At 45.2% G+C, this 18,548-nt stretch overlaps 2 protein-coding genes across 6 annotated transcripts in view; one reads left to right on the plus strand and one right to left on the minus strand.

Moving 5' to 3' along the window:
* ARHGEF25 (Rho guanine nucleotide exchange factor 25) overlaps positions 1 to 4,650 on the plus strand; it is a 76,417-nt gene extending 71,767 nt beyond the window's left edge. For all 5 annotated transcript variants that reach the window (XM_080995459.1, XM_080995456.1, XM_080995458.1 and 2 more), the window contains 2 exons: positions 1,558 to 1,662; positions 4,144 to 4,650. In XM_080995459.1, the coding sequence (XP_080851585.1) occupies positions 1,558 to 1,662; positions 4,144 to 4,254 (216 nt within the window). In that variant the 3' untranslated portion in view covers positions 4,255 to 4,650. The remainder of the gene's footprint in view (positions 1 to 1,557; positions 1,663 to 4,143) is intronic.
* Positions 4,651 to 9,058: 4,408 nt separating this feature from the next.
* Positions 9,059 to 18,033, minus strand: LOC308470301 (transcription factor Sp5-like). The gene is made up of 2 exons (XM_080993453.1): positions 17,867 to 18,033; positions 9,059 to 10,813 (listed from the first exon to the last, which is right to left on the minus strand). Exon 2 carries the CDS (start codon positions 10,688 to 10,690, stop codon positions 9,881 to 9,883), a length of 810 nt encoding a protein of 269 aa, XP_080849579.1. The 5' UTR covers positions 10,691 to 10,813; positions 17,867 to 18,033; the 3' UTR covers positions 9,059 to 9,880.
* Positions 18,034 to 18,548: the final 515 nt, after the last annotated feature.

Consider the following 18,548-nt stretch of genomic DNA (forward strand, 5'->3'; position numbering starts at 1 on the left):
GTGGAGACCAGGCTACTGGCCCTTCCGCTGCCACCAGGCAGAAGTCTTTATTTTTCTGGTTGCCTCCACCAAACAATCTAAGCTCACCTGGGTTTCAAAAAGAACACACTTAGGTAGTGTGTGGCTTGGCTTTTAAGCATAGGGTGGGCAAGAGACCACAAGGCTTTGTGAAAGAGGTTTAAATGTTCACTAAAAAAGAAGGTTTTAACATCTGAATGGTTATGTACACACAAAACAATCACCAAAGCAACCTGAGTCTGGACATCATCTGTTGCCAAGAGTAATGGGGTGGGAGGGAATTGGGTCTAGGGCCTCTGTTCTGAAACTTCAAACTAGGCAGCAGGTATTCAGGAAAAGAGGGACAGAGGAGGGGACTGTTGAGTTCCCCTTGGGTGACTAACTGGAGAGCAGCCAGGGAGACTGCTAACTCTTTCCCAGACTGCCTGGGTGAGATGACGTCGTCATCATCTCACCTGCCAGACCCTCCAGATGGACAGGTGTGCTGCTAACCATTCCTCCCAGCATCATGGTCTCAGCCAGGCTGGTTCTGTGGCTTGCTCTGTTGCCGAGGTGATGGGTGAGAGAGGTAGAACTGGAGCCAGGCAAGAGAGAAGACATGTCTGCTGCTGATAAACAAAGCCTTTAATATCCAGTCCATAGATACTTGCATGCATGCATGTGAGGATATTCACACACTCCTCCAAACATGTTGCAGGGAAGGGGAGGGTAGAGGAAATTCAGAGTAGGTTTGTTACTCATAGACATAAGCAAGCTTCCCCCATTCTGAAACCATCCAAATATCGTTTGTGTTCATTAATCACTGCCAATATCATAATCATTTTTCTTCTTGTTACATTGACTGCCTCTCCTTCAATTTCCCTCTGTTTTAATTTTTCATGATAACTGTTGGAGTCATCTATCTGCTAAATAACCGTTCAGTAGTTATTGTTTTTTTCCTTGGTTATATTGTATTATTTCTGATGAGGATTATCTGTTGTTGTGATTTTTAAAAATGTTAATCACTAAAACCTATAGCAAGTGGGGAGGAAAGACGAGGAGCCCAAAGTAGTGAGCACTGTTCTGTGAAGACAGTGGTGAAGACAAGAGTGCTGATTTCTGTTCTCAGATATGAGTTGGAGGAGGAGGTAGGAATGAGTGCTATGCTGTTTTAGGAGGCTTCAGGACTCTACAGGTTTCTGATTCCAGATTAGATGAAAAGGAGATCAGACTGATCTCTAATAGAGGCAGAGAGAGACACACACAAGAGATTTGCAAGAGGATGCCTATCTGTTTTCTTTTTTGGGAAATTAGATGACTTCATTTGATGAACTGGATTGCCAGAATCCCTTCCGGGTCAGGGGTCTTGTGAAACTATGACGTTTGCATGGCGTGCTTTCAATGTGAGATGTTGTTTGACTTCAGCTATGCACAAGTTGAGAGTTGACAAGCTATGCACACTTTCTCACATAATATGACACCAAACTGAGAGCACCCATCTGTGCTGGAATGTTGTCTTCTCCCCACCCAGATTAAACCCACTTTGCTTTCTGCCCCCAGCCATCTCGCAGCCAAAGCTCTCCAGGGCCTGGACCAGGTCACCTACCTTCCGATGGCTCCCAGGTGCATCTCTCCAATTCCTCCCAGCAGGAGTCCCTGCACACAGTGAGTTTTGGTAGGGCAGAGGAAGTGTTCCTTTTAATCTGAGTAAGGATTCAACGTTCACAGTTGACATAACGATAATGATTCAGGTTCTGTTGCCCGTGGCCTTACTCATTCTTTCCATCAGGATTTAACTTTCATTGGGACTGACATTTTACACACACACACACACACACACACACGTGTCCCCACCACCTGACCACATGTTGCCACCGTGCCACAGAAGCCTAGGAAAAAATGCAGAATCTGGCACAGGTTGCAGAATTCAAAGCTTCTGCCTATAGTGGCCTTCCCAGTGAGAAACCACTGACATTCTTCCAAAAGAATCCCAGGGTTCCCCAAAACACAGTCTGAAATTCATTGCTGTGTTAGTAGAGTACGTCCCCATCTCTTGCCTTGTTTACCATTGCTGATGCATTCATATGCCAGTAATTTTATTTCTGGAAAGCTTTTTGATGCTGTGCTTTCCTTCCCACAAGAGATTTTGAAAGCCTGCCATATACACTTTTCTTCCTTCCATTTACCTGCAATCTGCTCCACTCTCAGGCTGAGAACATGGGCAGACATTGCCTAATGAGCTGTCTTATGCTCTTATCTTTGGTTTTGCTTTAGAGCAGAAATGAGGAAACTGTGGCTCTTGAGAAGGCTGTTGGACTGCAACTCCCACCGTCTCTGATCATTGGCTTTGCTGGCTGGGGCTGATGGGAATGTAAGAGCATAAGACAGGCATAGGCAAACTCAGCCCTCCAGATGTTTGAGGCTACAATTCCCTGACCACTGGTCCTGTTAGCGAGGGATGATGGGAGTTGTAGTCCCAAAACATCTGGAGGGCAGAGTTTGCCTATGCCTGTCATAAGATGAGCCCTGCTTGATCGTACCAAGGGTCCTTCTAGCCCAGCATCCTGTAGTCACAGCCAATCAGGAACCTATGGGAAACGCATAAGCTGATCTAAGTGCAACAACATCCCCACCTGTGCTTCCGAGATACCAGGTACTGGTATCCCGAGGTGTACAATCTTCGACACTGAAGCTGTCATGCCTAGTAGCCATTAAGACCCTTATTGCCTGTGATGGAGGTGGAGTCCAACACATCTGAAGGACCACAGGTTCCTCATCCCTGATTGAGAGTAAGTATATATGGGCAAATTTGTTATACACAACTGATCTAGCCATAGCTATTAGCTAAAAGGAACTTCTGTGTATGTAGGACATTGCTTCTCAAAGGCTGTGGCACAAGGAGAGGATGGCAAGCATGACAGGAAGATTCAAGGAGAACAAAATAAACATTTCATTATAGCATAGTATCAAAAAAAATTTTTTGCAATATGTGGATACATATATTTCCAAAATGAGAGCAAGAGCATAAAGTGATACTGAGAACAATCATAGTTGTGATCTACAATCGCCGTCCCAGTGTATTTCTTATCAATAAAAAAAATGGTGTGGTGCAAGAAAATTTCTATTCTGAAAGTGTGATCCAAAGAAAAAAAAGGCTGAAAATCACTGATGTAGGAGATGAATTGAGGATTAAATCTGTAGATTAAAAGTTAAATTTTGTATTCCACATATGTGGGAGACATACAAAAAGTGGGCTGTCAAGCCATTTAGCTAAGTAAAACACGTACTGCATACATTTTTGCAGTTTACTAAAGTTTAGGAATTGGGCAATTACAGCTTTTTGTCCCTTTTATTTGAGGTTTGCTGACCTCCCCTTCTTCAACTCTGCTGCAGAGAATGAACCACATAATTTAGTAAGATAAACAATTACATTTCAATGCAGGCAGCAGATACAATACAGGTAATAAAACTTATCAGGTACAAAATACAAAAGTTGGCTTCTGTAGGCTGCATCTGTCTGGACCTCCCAGATACACATTTGAACATGGTAGAAAGAGTGTCTTCTCAGAGACAGGATGAAGTATAAAAGATTATCTCCGTGGTTACAGAATTCCAGCCAGAGGAGGCAAGGAAGGTAAGCACACAGAGGGTCCTCTCTAGGAAATTTAAGTGCACTCTTTGTGTACTAGCTCTGTCTTGTCTAGCAAAACATGCATTTGTGATTTGGCTGCAAACCCCACACTGTGGACAGAGGCAGAATACCAGAATATCTCTGAACACTAGATCTAAGTGTTGGCAACAACAGGAAAAGTCATCACCTTCATTCCCTGCCTTGCGTGTTTCAAAGAGGCATCATGTTGGCTGCTGCTGAGACACAGAATGTTGGATTTGATGCACCTTGGCCTGATCCAGCAAGGCAGTACTTAAGATGATTAATTTGCATAATTTATGCAGAATGCAGCTTTTCGCAGCACAGAATTGGATTACCCCGTAGTAGATATATTGAACCAAAGTATTACACTGTCTTACCTGTTGATAAGATAAAAGCCAATGGGTGTGCAGTGGCAGGAGCTCTGCGGTGGGAGTCTTGCAAAATACGTCTCAGGAACCTTTCCAGAGTTTTCATTGTTCCTCTGTCCCTGACAGGCCCCAAGTGATGACGACGCCAGGCCGCTGCTCCCTGATCCTGAAGTCCCGGAAATCAGTTTCCCTCAAGGCTGTGCTCAACTTGCCCAACTTGATGAGGATGAGCTGTGACTCTTGGACTGTGAGAAAGCCCCTGTCAGACCAGTGGGGTGGGGGCTTTGACTGATCTAACTAGCTCTTCCCTCTTCTCCTCCTACCCTCCCTCCTTCTGCTGTCTCCAAGGGAAAGAGAGACACAGCAGCAGCATGGTGCAAACTCTTGCTGCCCTCTGGTCCTGCTCTGTTTGCCCAAACACCCCCTCATCCTATGAAAGGGGCGCAGAACCCCCACATTGGGACCAGAGAGTGCCGCTGGTGGCCCTTCCCTTTTCTCCAGACCCCTGTATATGCATGCTGTGGGGCTGTACGGGCTTCAGGTCGGAGCTCTTGGACGAGGGAGTTGGATTGTGTGAATTGAGAATTTTATTTTGTTTGTTGTAATAATAAAGATTTTAGTTAAAACAAACAAGGAGACAAATTGCTTCAGGACACCTCTGTCTTCTTGCAGGCTCTTCCATGAGTAACTTGTGCACCATGTGCTAGATCCCCTTCTCTTGGCCTTGCACTTTATTTAGGGCAAACCTTGTTGGCCAGTTTCACAACATCTTCCTTTACACTGCTTCCCCTCCTAGCACTGAAGAGATATACACAGAGAGAGAGTGTGTACACACATGCATATACATACACATATATCTGTAATTAGAAATGAAAAATGGCCCTTAGCCTCTGACACATGAAGAAGGGAACCACCTTTATTAGCAGTTTTAGAATCTTGCCCAAGAGTGTTTTCCCCCACTCTGTTTTTTGAAACAATGGGCTAGCCTAAGGAAGTTAGACCCAGTTCAAAGTTTACTTTTGAACTCACAATAAGTGACAAGATACATATGTGATACTGCCAAGTTGTGAACATTGCAGGTACATTTTAAATGGCTGGTTGGTTAAACACAGAAGCAGACACCCTTTCCCAGTTGCTGCTTCATGTTTACTGTGGAATAGTCCAGCTACTTTAAGCTTGTGTTTGCTGTTCACAGTTGATGACTTAAATTTTGCCATTTGTACATTTTTGCCCAACTTCTGAAAATACGAATCTGTATTGTGTGGTACATGTGTTTGGCTGCGTGCAGCCTTGGCATTATTATAATTATATTTAACCTATCCCAGATAATTCACAAAGTGCAAGAGAAGGAAGCACATTTGAAGGTGAAGGTGAAGATCAATTCTCATGGGCAAATGTGGTGTTAAGGAAAAATATTAGGAAGTAGTGTGTGTGTGTTTATACACGCATGTGCATCAGTGCAGATGAAGCTTAAGTAGGCAAGTCTTCTCTTCTGCATGCACAAACACTGTGGTAATAACCAGGGACCATTATTTGGTGCTTGTACCCCCAAGCAACACTTTCTCCACAACAGTTGTTTGAGACAGCGTAAAAGACCAGATCTAGGGCTAGAAGCTTGATCCAAGCCAAAAGCCTCCTTGTGGTTCCTTCAGTTTCAGCAGACGCTGCCCCCAGGTTCTCAAGTTATACTTTGAAACCAAAAGGACTAAACACCTTTAAAAATGTTTGTGGGATGGCGACTTGTGTGGAGTATAGGAAAGCCTACAAAAGACACACAGCGCTGCCTCCGAATATATCTGACATCCAGATTCAGGTTACTAGCTTGATTCCAACTATCCTTTTGCCATTCCTGTCCATTTTTGCCCCTCACTGGAACCTGATTTGGGCTCACAAGGCAGGTCAGCATGTTTTGTTACTACACTGGTTTTGCATTTTCATTCTGAAGGAGAGGCAGTTGACGGTTTTCAGCCTCAGTGCCAAAATATTCAGTACGTTGACACCACTGGCTGTTCTACTTCAAGCAGAAAAATGTTTTGGGATGATCCTGCTAAGGGACTTCTCTGTTATCTCCCATTAACATCAGAACAGACATCAAGAAAGACTCCCAAATCTGGGCAATCCCATTGTGCTGTTTGTCTGCTAATAGGATTTGGCTTTACCTGACAGAGGAAAGGGTCAGGAAGAATGGCTTCTTCCATCAACTCCCTTCTTTTTAACAAGAGTCAGAAGTGCAGAGATGCAAATGAATGAAGCTCGGCTCTTTTACACATCAAAGGCAGCTCGGCCTATTTTAACAAAGGAGGATCTGCTCAGATGATGCTGATGGTGTTACAGACCTGCCTGTGAAGTCTGCAGCAAGAAACACAAAAAACTATTTTCAATTAAGCAGTTTTGCACTTCTTTCCTGCACTTGGAAAGTAGAACCTTCCTTGGCTACAATGGCTGATTGGCTTATTTTGCACAGCCCTACACAAATAATGAGAGGTCAAAAGCTCTGCCATGAGAAAAATACTCAAAAGTGTGCTAGGGTGAGGTGGTGGTTTCAGAGTGTACTACCACATCTGGCTGAACATGTTTTTGAATGTTCCTTGTTTAAAGTACTACCTGCAAATAGCAACTTAGCACTTTAGGCAGGAAAAATTAGCATTACTGCTACCCCTAGGTGTGCTTGTTTACTTTTAAAAAGATGTTTTTAAAAACTGGAGGGGTATTTAAAAACATGGCACCCACATGCACTCTGGTAGATGTCTCTTATAAGATGTTACAGAGAGGCAAAATGGGGGCTGAGGAAGGCATGGTGTACTGCCCACTGACCTCAGGCAACATGATGCCTCTTTCTGTAATGTTGTAGAGAGCACCTGCATTAAAGGATTAATGCGTGGGTCTTCCTGTCTTCTTTTTGGCTCTACGAAGAAACAGACTGTCACTCTGTAGTCTTCTTCATTATCTTTGTTTTCTCTTGGGACCAAACTAGATAGGTGGGGAAATCGTGCGTATGTTGAATATGTGTTTGTGCTGTTGACATAGAAAGGCGGAGGAAATTCAGAGCAGGAAAATCAGAAATACTCGTTACACCAGCATTGGGCGGGGGAGGGAGCCAAATGTGCCCCTCCCCCACCTCTGTAGCCTTAATTCGTTTCCCACCTGCCTGGGTCCCTTCAGGTGTCAGGAGCTGGCTGAGAGGAAACTGCTTAGAACGGAGGAAAGGAAAAGGATGGGGGGAGGAGATTGTGCTTCCATTTTGTGTTGAAGCTTAGCCCCCACCCTCACCTGTGTCCAGCCCAAAACATTTTGCCACCTGAGGCAGAGCAGCAACCACTGCGCCTCCCCTAATGTCAAAAGGTGTCTAGTGCCAAGTCTGACCAAGTTGTTTTGTCACCCGAGGCAGAAAAGCCCTCAAGCTCCTCTCCCGGGGGGTTAAAATTCAATAATTACATTAAAGAGTTGACCATTTGCTACCCTTTTATGACATTCAAATTTAGCTGCCTGAGGCAGATGCCCCTCACCCCTTGCTTTACATGTGAATGGGCCCAGGCATGTGATGGGATTGTGGCATCTACAGTGGCATTTGCTGGCTTCATAATTTTAGGCTTTGGTTCCTCCTGTGTGGCATCCAGGAGAAACAAGATTCACATCAGGATATGATGTTTTGGTTAGAACAGCAAAAAAGGAAAAGAAGCAAAAGACCAGATTATGAGTAAGGGATGGGGATGCCCAACCCTGTAACCCTAGGGTTGCCATGTGTCTGGGATTTCCTGGACATGTCCTCTTTTGGGGGTCCAACATGCCCATTGGCAGACTTTTACATTTAACAGGAAATGTCCGGGTTTGGGGTTTTGTTTTGTTTTTTGGGGGGGGACACATGCGCGCTCAGGAGGGCGACGTTGACCTGCTGTGCCCTGGAAGCAGAAGTGCCGTGTGAAGCCAGAGGAGAGCGCATGGGAGGTCTGCAGCGACTGCCCTCTGGAACAAGGCCTTCTGCAGTGAAGATCAGGTAGGAGCTGGGATCCTGCCACTGCCTTCAGCCTGGTACTAGCGTTGCTGCCGCCAAGCCCACACCCCTCTTTCCCCGACACAGGCTGGCAGTGGCCACTTCAGTTTCCAGAGAGTGGTGTGCAAGTTCTGCCACATACAATGGAACTTCACAGAAGACACAATTTAAGTCACCCTGAAATAAGATATTTGAGCCCTCCAAATCATTTACCCATATATGGGCACAGAAAATAGTAAGTCTAGCTGAAGGGCAACACATGGAGATCTGCATCCATCATCACAATGCATCCCTATTATTGTTTTATAGCAGTGTGTTCCCAAACTTAGGTCTCCAGCTGTTTTTGGACTACAGTTCCCATGTTCCCAGACCACTGGCCCTGCTAGCTAGGGATGATGGGAGTTGTAGTCCAAAAACAGCTGGAGACCCAAGTTTGGGAACACACTGTTGTATAGTATAATTATGAGGCCATTGCATTATCTTAGAAGGGGGCACAGATGTTGAGGAGGCACAGCTATGACTGTTATGAAGGGAGCCTGCACTTCTGAATCTGCCACTTTGCTACTGGGAGGGAGCTTGTATATGCATGCATTTTTACATGGGTGTGCAGTAGCAGAGTCGGGTGGGGTGGATGCACTTACCTGGCTTCCTGGTAGTGACTTTGCTGCTCCTTACAGGAAGGGAGAGTGGGAGGGGAAAGGCAGTGCACGAAGGTTGGTGCTGTGCAAAGGAACTGGCAGAAGTGCCGCATTAGCCTCAGTGCAGACACACAGTGCCCACCTCCCCACCACCTTGTCCTTCCCCCACACTCTAGCCTTTCTAGAACTTCACCCAACTGCATCTATCATGATTAATAAAGTCAGGAACCAGCATCAGGTTCTGCCGCCCCCCACTTGCTCATTCCCCTCCACCCTGTGCACACTGGGGATCTTGGGTGTTTAAATCAGACTTTCCCATTTTCTCTGAAATGAGGAACTGTGATTGAATGTCAGTTTACAAAGCAGGATATTATATATAATCATCATATGGGGTGAGGGAGAACACTGAGTCATGAAAATCCCCACCTGCTGTCCGAAGTGTACAGTCCAGGAACCTCAACTGTGTGCATGAACTACACCTTGTAGTGAAAAACAAAGCATGGGAACCATGTGGTATGGAAAGAGGACTGCAAAAACCATTCAAGGTCCCAGATACCAGCATTGCATGTTTTGAAGCAAGGATCTGGTTTGTAGGAGAGAGGCCAACACAAAGTTGGGGAAATATTTCAAATTCCCATGGATCAATATCAAGTGTTTATAGACATAGGGGATATTCCCCCCAGTGCTGTGCTGTGCTGTGAATAATATGCATTTGGTGGTGAGAGAAGGTGATATGGGGATCAAGGCTAGTTGAAGACTACTGCTTCTGGATGAACTGTGTCCACCTGTGCTGGTATGTGGCTTGCATAGAACAAGCATGCTGAATTGAGTTCAACCCCCTCGTCAGTACCGGCATGAAGATAGGAGTCTGCATTCACCTGTAGCTTTGTAGATACGGATGTGGGCAGGTAGGCTTTCTCCAGCATTTCAATGCATGCATTTGAAGAGGGGATTCTAAGCCAGTGAGAGTGCATTTCAACGCTTCTGGTTTAAATTGATTTAACTCCCTTTTCCAATGGAATGTCAGGGCCCAAGAATCCACAGCATCTCACCAAGCTACAGTTCCTGTGATCCTTTGGGCGGGGGGACTGGCTCAGGAGGTGAATAGGCTGGCAGTGCCGCCGACTGGGACAGGGAGTGAAATTAGCTCAGGAGCACCTCAGTCTTCTCATTGCTTCCTTGAACCCACCGCCACCCTTTGGGCTCCATTTCTGTCCCCTCCATCCCCTCAGCATCACTCCTGCTTGATGCCCACTGCTGCCGCCACCATGGCCATGCCCCGCATTCGCTTTCCTTGGTGGGTCTTGACATGCTTTGCTAGGTGGTCGCTGCGCATAAACCTCTTGGGGCACAGCTGGCAGCCGAAGCGCTTCTCGCCTGTGTGCGTCCGAAGGTGCCTCTGCAGCTCATCCGAGCGGGTGAAACTTTTCCCACAGTAGAGCCAGGAGCAGATGAAGGGGCGTTCGCCCGCGTGCCAGCGGAGGTGGGCCTTCAGGTGGGACGTTTTGCCATAGACCTTGCCACAGCCTGGCAGGTGGCAGATGTGTTGCTTCTTTCTGCCTGGCTCCTCGCTGGCTCCATTCACTGCCTGGCAGTTGGGGCACTTGCAGCGGCGGCAGCGGCGAGTGGTACCCAGGAGCCCCTTGGGAGTGCCCTGCAGGAGAGCAGCAAGAGGGGGCTGGGGGCTTAGGACCAGCGGCCGGCCCAGAGAGAAGTTGCCTGGTTGCTGCAGGCTCCACCAAGGGCCATCATCCGTGGAGGTGGTTCCTGGAGGAGGAGCTGGGCCCAAAGGCCGGGGCCCTTGCAAAAAGCTAGAGAAGTCCTGGGCCTCTGGGAAGGCATAAGAGTGTGGCACTGTGGGTGCCAGCATCTTGACAGGCGACAGCTCAAAGGAGTAGGTGGGCTCAGCTGGCGGAGTCAGGGGCAGTTCATGGGCAGAACCACTGCTGGCTGGCCCTTGCCCGTGGTAGGGAACCTTGGGCAGCCCAAAAGCCATGGTTGTGTGTGAGCCTGATGGGACCTCATTGCTCCAGAGTTGGAACATCCCCACAGATTCATAAGCTCCTGAACTGCTTGCTGATAAATGGGGAGCAGTGGGCACTGCTGCAAAAGTCAAGCTGGGGTGGCAGGCAGTGGCGTCCTCTGGGGAGGAGTTGCAGGTCCAGCCCTGAAGCAGAGAGAAGGAAAAAGGACTGAGCAACAACACTGACTTCAATAATCCCTAATTCCTAAAACATAATCATTCTGGGCCCTAAACCCTGCTCAAGTAGACTACCTCATCTCCTATAAATGTCTCTTTGTTCCTGTTAGAACAATTGGTAACTGCATTCTCTCTCTCTCTCTCTCTCTCTCTCACACACACACACACACAGAGAGAGAGAGAGAGAGAGAGAGAGAGAGAGAGAGAGAGAGAGAGAGATCTCCACTGCTTCAGGAGTGCTATGTGACATTGAGCTTCACTGTTACTTGCATTAGCTGTCAGAAGAAAGGAGTTGTCAAGCTCCAGGCTTTGTTCAGCAGCTGCTACAACAGGAACTGTGACTGGGCAATCGTTCCTGACCCTCACCTGCCCATATGGGGCAAAGCAGATACTGAGCAGATGCACCACTAAGGCAAGGCACCTGGGAATATTCTTAGAACATAATACAGATGTTCGTGTACCACAGGTGGCAGGGGACTGGTTTCAGAAGTGCAACCAGTTCATAAGTGTGCAATTCGCTTTTGGTACTGGCTCTCGTACAGGAATATGTCTACAAACAAAAGCTGTTCTAGAGTAGTACCTTTCCTTAGGATCAGCCAAAAATGTTACCAAGTAAATGAACAAGCTTTCGAGTTCTCCCGAATCTTCTTCAGGCTGGAGGCCAATCAAACAATCAAAATAGAGAAGAAGTACAGCATCAATAAAATGCTTTGGATGTCTTACAAAAAGAAAAAAGAAAAATCCACAGAAAAAAACAATTGTACAGAACGTATTAAAAAAAATACAAAATACAATTAAAACAAAACAAAAAACATAAGGAAAAGCTGCAATGTAAAACTTCCTAGCAGAGCTTGGAAGAAAATGATGACCACAGAACTTCTCCTGTGTGCTATAATAATAATGTCACAGGCTGCACTCTTTGGAGTTTTAACACAATGCCCTACTCTCCCTCCCCTCCCTCCCTCCCTCCCTCCCTCAGTGCCCCCACCAATTTGGGCTAATATCCAGTCTGAATAAGAGTTTTGGAGAACTCCAAATGTTTCTGATGACTTTTTGGTATTTTGACCAGACCTTATAAAGGTATTGCCCTACAGTAGATTTGGGATTTTTGCTACTGGACCAACACAGCTATCTACAATTTTTGTATTTTTACAACTAGTATTTCTGATTATTACCAGAATGTTACTTCCAGCGGATTCTTACAACTGTGTTTCAGGTTAAATTTTCATAACTCCACAGACATTCCTCCCTGCAAGTTTATATGGGAACAAAGGGTTACTATTTCACTTGCACTATCTGGAGCCAGAAAATCTTCCCAGCGCCTTCCTCTCCTAAACAGAAGCACATGAAGCCACCTTATGCACAGTCAGTCCCTTGGTCTATGGAGCTCAGTGCTGCCTACACTGACTGGCAGTGGCTCGCCAGGGTTTCGGGCAGGAGTCTTTTCCCAGCCATACCTGGAGACATAACCTGGAACTTTTTGCATGCAAGGCAGGTTCTCCAACTCTAAATTACCCTTTCTGTTAAAAAGTAAATTAGCCACAAAGCAAAGAGATGAGCAGATATAAATGAGGGAGAGGAAAAGGTGACTTCTGTTTCCCTCTGTGTTTTGGAAGCTTTCAAATTTCCAAACTGGCTGTGCTCAAACTACCTTTCATGCTGTGGGGGATCAAGGCTGGTCAAAGACATTTTGCTGCCTGAGGTGAAAGAGCAAATGGCACCCGTCTCCCAACATCCAAAAGTCAAGACACATTGTACCCAAGGCCGGTCACGTTAGTCTGGCACGTGAGACTGACTCCCCCCCCATCTCTCCCCTCCTCCCCAATGATTCAGCAAGCTGGACAGTGCTAGCCCAAGACAGTTTTCTACCTGAAGTGGCACCAAATGACCCCCCCCCCCACCTCTCTGTACCAGGGCCAACACGTTTTGAAGTCTTGCTGCCCACATCCAGGCACCAATTCCTGCTGTTCATCTCCCATCACTGCACGGGGTTACAGATTTCTATTAGAAGGTGCTGGTGACACTGCTAAATGGCACAACCCCCTTTAACCATGTGAACTATATAATTTTGTGAACTCTTTCCATGTTTTGATACATACATATATACATATATATTAATGTATTTAAAAAAATAAATAATAAAAGACAGAACTGTTCTCTGCTCTATCCACTGGAGTTCAGGAGTCCCCGGGAAATACAGAAAAAAGGCATTTCTAAAATAATATCCCGCAATTCTGTGAACTTTTTGCATTTTGGAGAAGTTTTTGTTTTAAATTTTTTATGTGATTTCCCCTCCCTCTGACAAGTTTACAGCTCGCCTGATTCATTTTCCAAAAAAGTGATGGACACGATCCCTTACTGTAGCGTGGCTATACCATTTATGGGTTGCATACTTCTCTATTACTTTTGAATGTGGGACAGCCCTGCAAATCCAGAAAGGCTGGACTTTCTTAAAGCGTATTTTGGCTGATCATCCAAAGAAGACCTAGATCTCTCTTTTTAAAAAAACTGGTTTGGGGAGAAGCACTACCCACTCATAAGGAGCCAAAAGCAGTATTTTGTCCATATGATAACCAAAGGGCTTGTGTCCATGACTGAGTTTATTTCATTTGTGCAAAAAAATGTTAAGATGCTTTCACACACATACAAAAGCCCCACTGTAACAACAGCAAACTGTCCATTTTTCAAAATTGTGTTTTTTGTCAACATGAGGGATCAAAGCGGTCAGCTGGTTTTTCTGCACTGGGCACCAAAAGGGGAGACTGAGAGGAGATATGATAGCCATCTTCAAATATCTCAAGGTCACATGGAAGATCATAGAATTGTAGAATTGTAAGGGACCCCAAGGGTCATCTAGTCCAACCTCCTGCAATGCAGCAATCTCAGATAAAGCATCCAGGACATATGGCCATCCAACCTCTTCTTAAAAGCCCTCAAAGAAGGAGAGCCCACAACCTGCCAAGGGAGACCGTTCCACTGTCAAACAGCTCTTACCTTCAGAAAGTTCTTCCTGATGTTTAGTCAGAATCTCCTGTCTTGTAACTTGAAGGCATTAGTTCAAGTCCTACCATCCAGAGCAGGAGAAAACAAGCTTGCTCCATTTTCTTTGTGATAGCCCTTGAGATATTTGAGGATGGCTATCATATCTCCTCTCAGTCTGCTTTTTCCCCAGGCTAAACATACCCAGCTCCTTCAACCTTTCCTCATAAGGCTTGGTTTCCGGGTCCTTGATCATCTTGGTTGCCCTCCTCTGCACACGTTCCAGCTTGTGTACATGTTTCAACCTCCTTCTTAAATTGTGTTGCTCAGAATTGGACACAGTATTCCAGGTGTCGTTTGACCAAGGCAGAATCGAGTGGCACTATTATTTTCCTTGATCTGGACACTATACTTCTGTTGATGAAGCCTAGAATAGCATTAGCTTTTTTTGCTGCTGCATCACACTGTTGGCTCATGCTAAGATGGAGCAAGCTTGTTTTCTCCTACTCTGCAGGGTAGGACCCAAACCAATGGCTTTAAGTTACAAGAAAGGAGATTCCAACGAAACAACAGGAATAACTTTCTCACAGTAAGAGCTGTTCGACAGCAAAATAGACTCTCTCAGGAGGCGGCAGAGTCTCCTTCCTTGGAGGGTTTTAAGCAGAGGTTGGATGGGCATTTGTCATTTGAGATTCCTGCATTGCAGGGGGCTGGACTAGATGACTCTCAGGGTCACTTCCAACTCTAGAATTCTATGATTCTATGATCTTGATTGAGCCTTATTTAGAAGGGACTTACAGTAGAGACCCTGAGGACAACTACAAAGTATTTAACATAGATTCCTCCTTCCTCCTTTTTGTTTCTTATCCCTCAGATCTGCAAGGAGATAGTTAAGTATTCACTGCCTATCATCAGCCTCATGTTAGAACATCAGCAAAATCCTTTCCCTGTGGAACTGCTGTTCTTTAGTTAGCACAGGAATAATCATCTGCCAGAAGGTTGAGATTATATGCACAAAAGAACTCTCTGTGCAGACAAAACCAACAATCCATTCTAGTGGTCAACTAGGTGCTCCTGAAAAATTAATGCCCGGGGCAAGCTAGAGACAGGGGTCGCCAAAGTGGTGCCCTCCAGCTGTTTGGAGGGCCACACGATACCCACCCTTCCCCTGTTGCTTATCTGACAATTACAGGCACACCCTGAAAACAATATTAATGTTACAATTCCTAATGCACACTTACTATGAAGTAAGCTTCATTGAATTCAAGCAGACTTATTTCTGAGGGAACTCCAGGAGGGAATATTAACAGGATTACTTTGCCCACTCATTGTTCTGGAAGCTGATTGAGGAAACATGTATCTTTCCAAATGTTTAGGTGGAGTGTGTCTCACATCTTAATCTGGTGGGGGGGACCTTTTTCGTAGCGCTGGTATCAAAAGTTTGATATAGAATGGCACAGAACTTGGATCTGTCTTGGCAGGGATTCAAAGACTTTGATGCAAGAAGACAGTATCAGTCATGTAAGAAGTGAATATACCCAATTACTACTATTGAGCCTAACAAAGGAGCTTATCCCTAGAAGGCAGGCAGATTTTAATATTGAGCCTAACAGCAGCAGGCAGAGTTGCAGCAACCAAGTCAGAAATGAATAAACAACTGTCAGTGTATGTGGATTGAGTCCCAGTTTTCCTGGGAGTAAGTTCCAATGGAGGGATTTTTCCTGAGCAAATGTATATTGGAAATTGGGCTTCCTTCCTGGGTATACATGTATAGGATTGTGCTGTAGGAGTGCAGTTGCAAATAAACTTACATTTTCAGTTTGGAAGTGGAAAGTGTTCCATGCCTCTACTGTCAAAGCTGCTTCTAGCAGCTCTCAGAAAACAGAATTTATCTCCCAGAAACAACATTTATTCATTTAAAGGTGGTGCCACCCTCTCCAAAATAAGTTAAAGGCTACTTCCCTGAGCAGACACCCCTCCCCCCCCAAAAAACCAGGAACTTGTTTTCTTATTAGGTACATCCATTATACTGGGCTGCAGGGCACTAGGAAGTTCCTTCTGCTAAGAATGCATCTGGCGGCTTTTTGAGACAAGCATTATATTTTATCTCAGTCCCCATCTCCAATATGGAGGTAATATAATGCTATTAGTATAATAATTAATATACGTAATAATGCCTTACAGGCCTATTGTCAAGATAACTGAGATAATGCATTTAAGCACTTTCTCAGAAGTGTGAAATAAATTATTATTATTATTATTATTATTATTATTATTATTATTATTATTAATAGACCTTTAGCTGCACACAGTTTAATGAGCTTGATCCAAGCATGAAAAAAATGACTGTCCACCCTCACAGGAACATAGGAAGGTCTTATAACAGAGCTCAGGCTATTTGCCCATCTAGCCTAGTATTTTCTCCCAGCTTGGTGTCCTCCCATCACCTCTGACCATTGACTGTGCTGCCTGCGATTGATGGGAGCTGAAGTCCCAACAACATCTGGAGAGTGCCAGGTTGGGGGAGGCTGGTCTACTCCTGCCTAGTCTGGCTGGCAGCAACTCTCCATCACTTGCTATCAAATCCTTGCTACCTGGACTTTCTGCAAGCAAAGCAGAAAGCAGATCATGGTACTAAGCTACGTGTGATAATAAAATTATCGAGAGACACCTTGTTTTCTTTTATACTGTAGAGACTGTGTATAAACAGTTCATACCGTTCTGACCTCACAAAAGAAAACAGATAAAGCAGTATCTGCATTAGAACATTTTTAAAAAATAAAAGCAAATATTGGGACACAATCAATATTTATGATACATCACAATAAATAGGAATGGTTTTGATTATCATCTGTCCAAAGATTGCTATATTGGGTCCCAAATTGAGCAAATATTTTAAAATGTTGCCTGAATTCAAGACATTATTTTCCTACCTTTAAGCTAAACATTATACATCAAATTTAACCATTTTAATTTCTAGGTTTTTGATAACCACTCACACATAGTAGGGAGGCTTGCACTTTCCAATTCTTGTGGAACCAAGATCCTAAATGAAACCACAAAAGTAAAAACCAGCTTTACTGGTGGTCTGCTACCCTGTCCTTCCAAATATCCCAACAAAATCACTGCAGAGTCCAAAGGTAAAGTATCCCCCTGTTTGTTTTGTCTAAATCCTCAGTTGCCTCACCCCAGGACCAGTGTATTTTGATGTAAGATAGGCACACATTTCTGAATCTACACTTATCCTTCAGAGTGATTGACAGGCTATTCCTTGAAATGGGAATGTGGTTTTGGTGTGAGAAGCTTATGATCAGGGGAAGTTTAAGTGATTTCGAAAGCAAGAGTCCTTGAGGTTAAATGCATGGCGGATCCTGCAGTAGGGTCTGACTGGATGCTTTTCAGATCCCTTGCAGCCCTGGGAGTTTTGATTCCACAGATTCCAGGAATGAGCCACCTTGCGATTCTGCATAGCAAAGAGTTCTGTGCAATTGCAAAGTTTACACACCAATAATAACCAAATAAACCTACCACCTCCCCTGTTTTGGAATTTTTTAAGAGAATGCCAAATCAGAGCTATACCAGTCCTGACCAATAAGATTATAGTTGTTATTTAGTTTGTTTCTGCTCCCCCCCCCCCGCATGCCCCTTGTTATGCTCCTTTGAGCGTCTCAACATTATCATAATCGGAGAGCCACAAGCATTTTAATCACAACGAAACTTCTGTACCTCTTCCATACTAAAATCTCTTTATTTTATTGCCACTCTTGAGAGTGCAGTCCTCTGTACACTTTTTTGAGAGTAAGTTTCACTGATCTCAATGGAATTTATTTCTGAAGAGGCTGCAATTTCTCCTCCCACTCCTAGCTGATTCCACTTGTGCTCTTTCACAACTGCTTGTCAGGCAGAAAAATCAACAGGTGAAGCTTTCCCCACTGCTTCACCTTTGTGCAGAGAGCATCATCACCTGTTGGATTCCTGCACTCAGTCAACCAGCCAACCAATGCGGCTACTCTTCCCCGCCCCCTCGCAGACTCTCCTTACCTGCAAGGAGGAGTGTGTGATGTCCGAGTTCTGCAAAGACAGTTTCCATCAGGGGTCACCCGAAACTATCCATGAAGGGAGCGCAGGGTCTTCCGATAGAGGTGGGAAAACAGCCCGCTTCTTCCTCTCTCTGAAATTCCTCTTTTTCTCCTCCGTCTACATCTTTTTCCTCCTGTGATCATACTCCAATCCCCTGCCTCCCCCCTTTCCTTTCCTTTTTGTTTTTTTGTTTTTTTGGCTTCCCTTCAGCCTATCAGGAGTGGCGATTGGAGGCGCCTTTGAAGTCGGGGAGCGAACCAATCATTAAAATAGATTGAATGATTTCAAAGAGGGGCCTGGCTAGATCTCCTTTAAGTGCCGGGCTCCCCCGCTGGGGTGCTTGTTATGGATGCAAAAGGGGTTGATTGGGCTGGTGCGATCAAGATAGCGGAGCTTTCTCTTTTTATCTCTTTAAAGGTACAGGGCAAGGGGAGCGGGACGGGGAGGAGAGAAGGGGCAAACCAGAGGCAGGTACGCGATTCCTAAATGCAACCACTTACGCGTTCGGTACAGCGCGGCTTTCGCATGTTAAGACGGCCCGTGTGCCCATCGCTGTGGAAATCAGCACATGGGCGCCCCCAGGGCAGGACTGAGGAGCAGAAGTCCAGGGCCCCACTCAGCAAAATGAGCAGGAGGGCCCCCA

This window comes from Podarcis pityusensis (assembly GCF_964106645.2).
Source record: "Podarcis pityusensis genome assembly, chromosome: 2".
Lineage (NCBI taxonomy): Eukaryota > Metazoa > Chordata > Lepidosauria > Squamata > Lacertidae > Podarcis > Podarcis pityusensis.

Coding starts and splice junctions, on each gene's coding strand:
- LOC308470301 (XM_080993453.1), bottom strand. CDS start 10,690: ATGTTCCAACTCTGGAGCAATGAGGTCCCATCAGGCTCACACACAACC.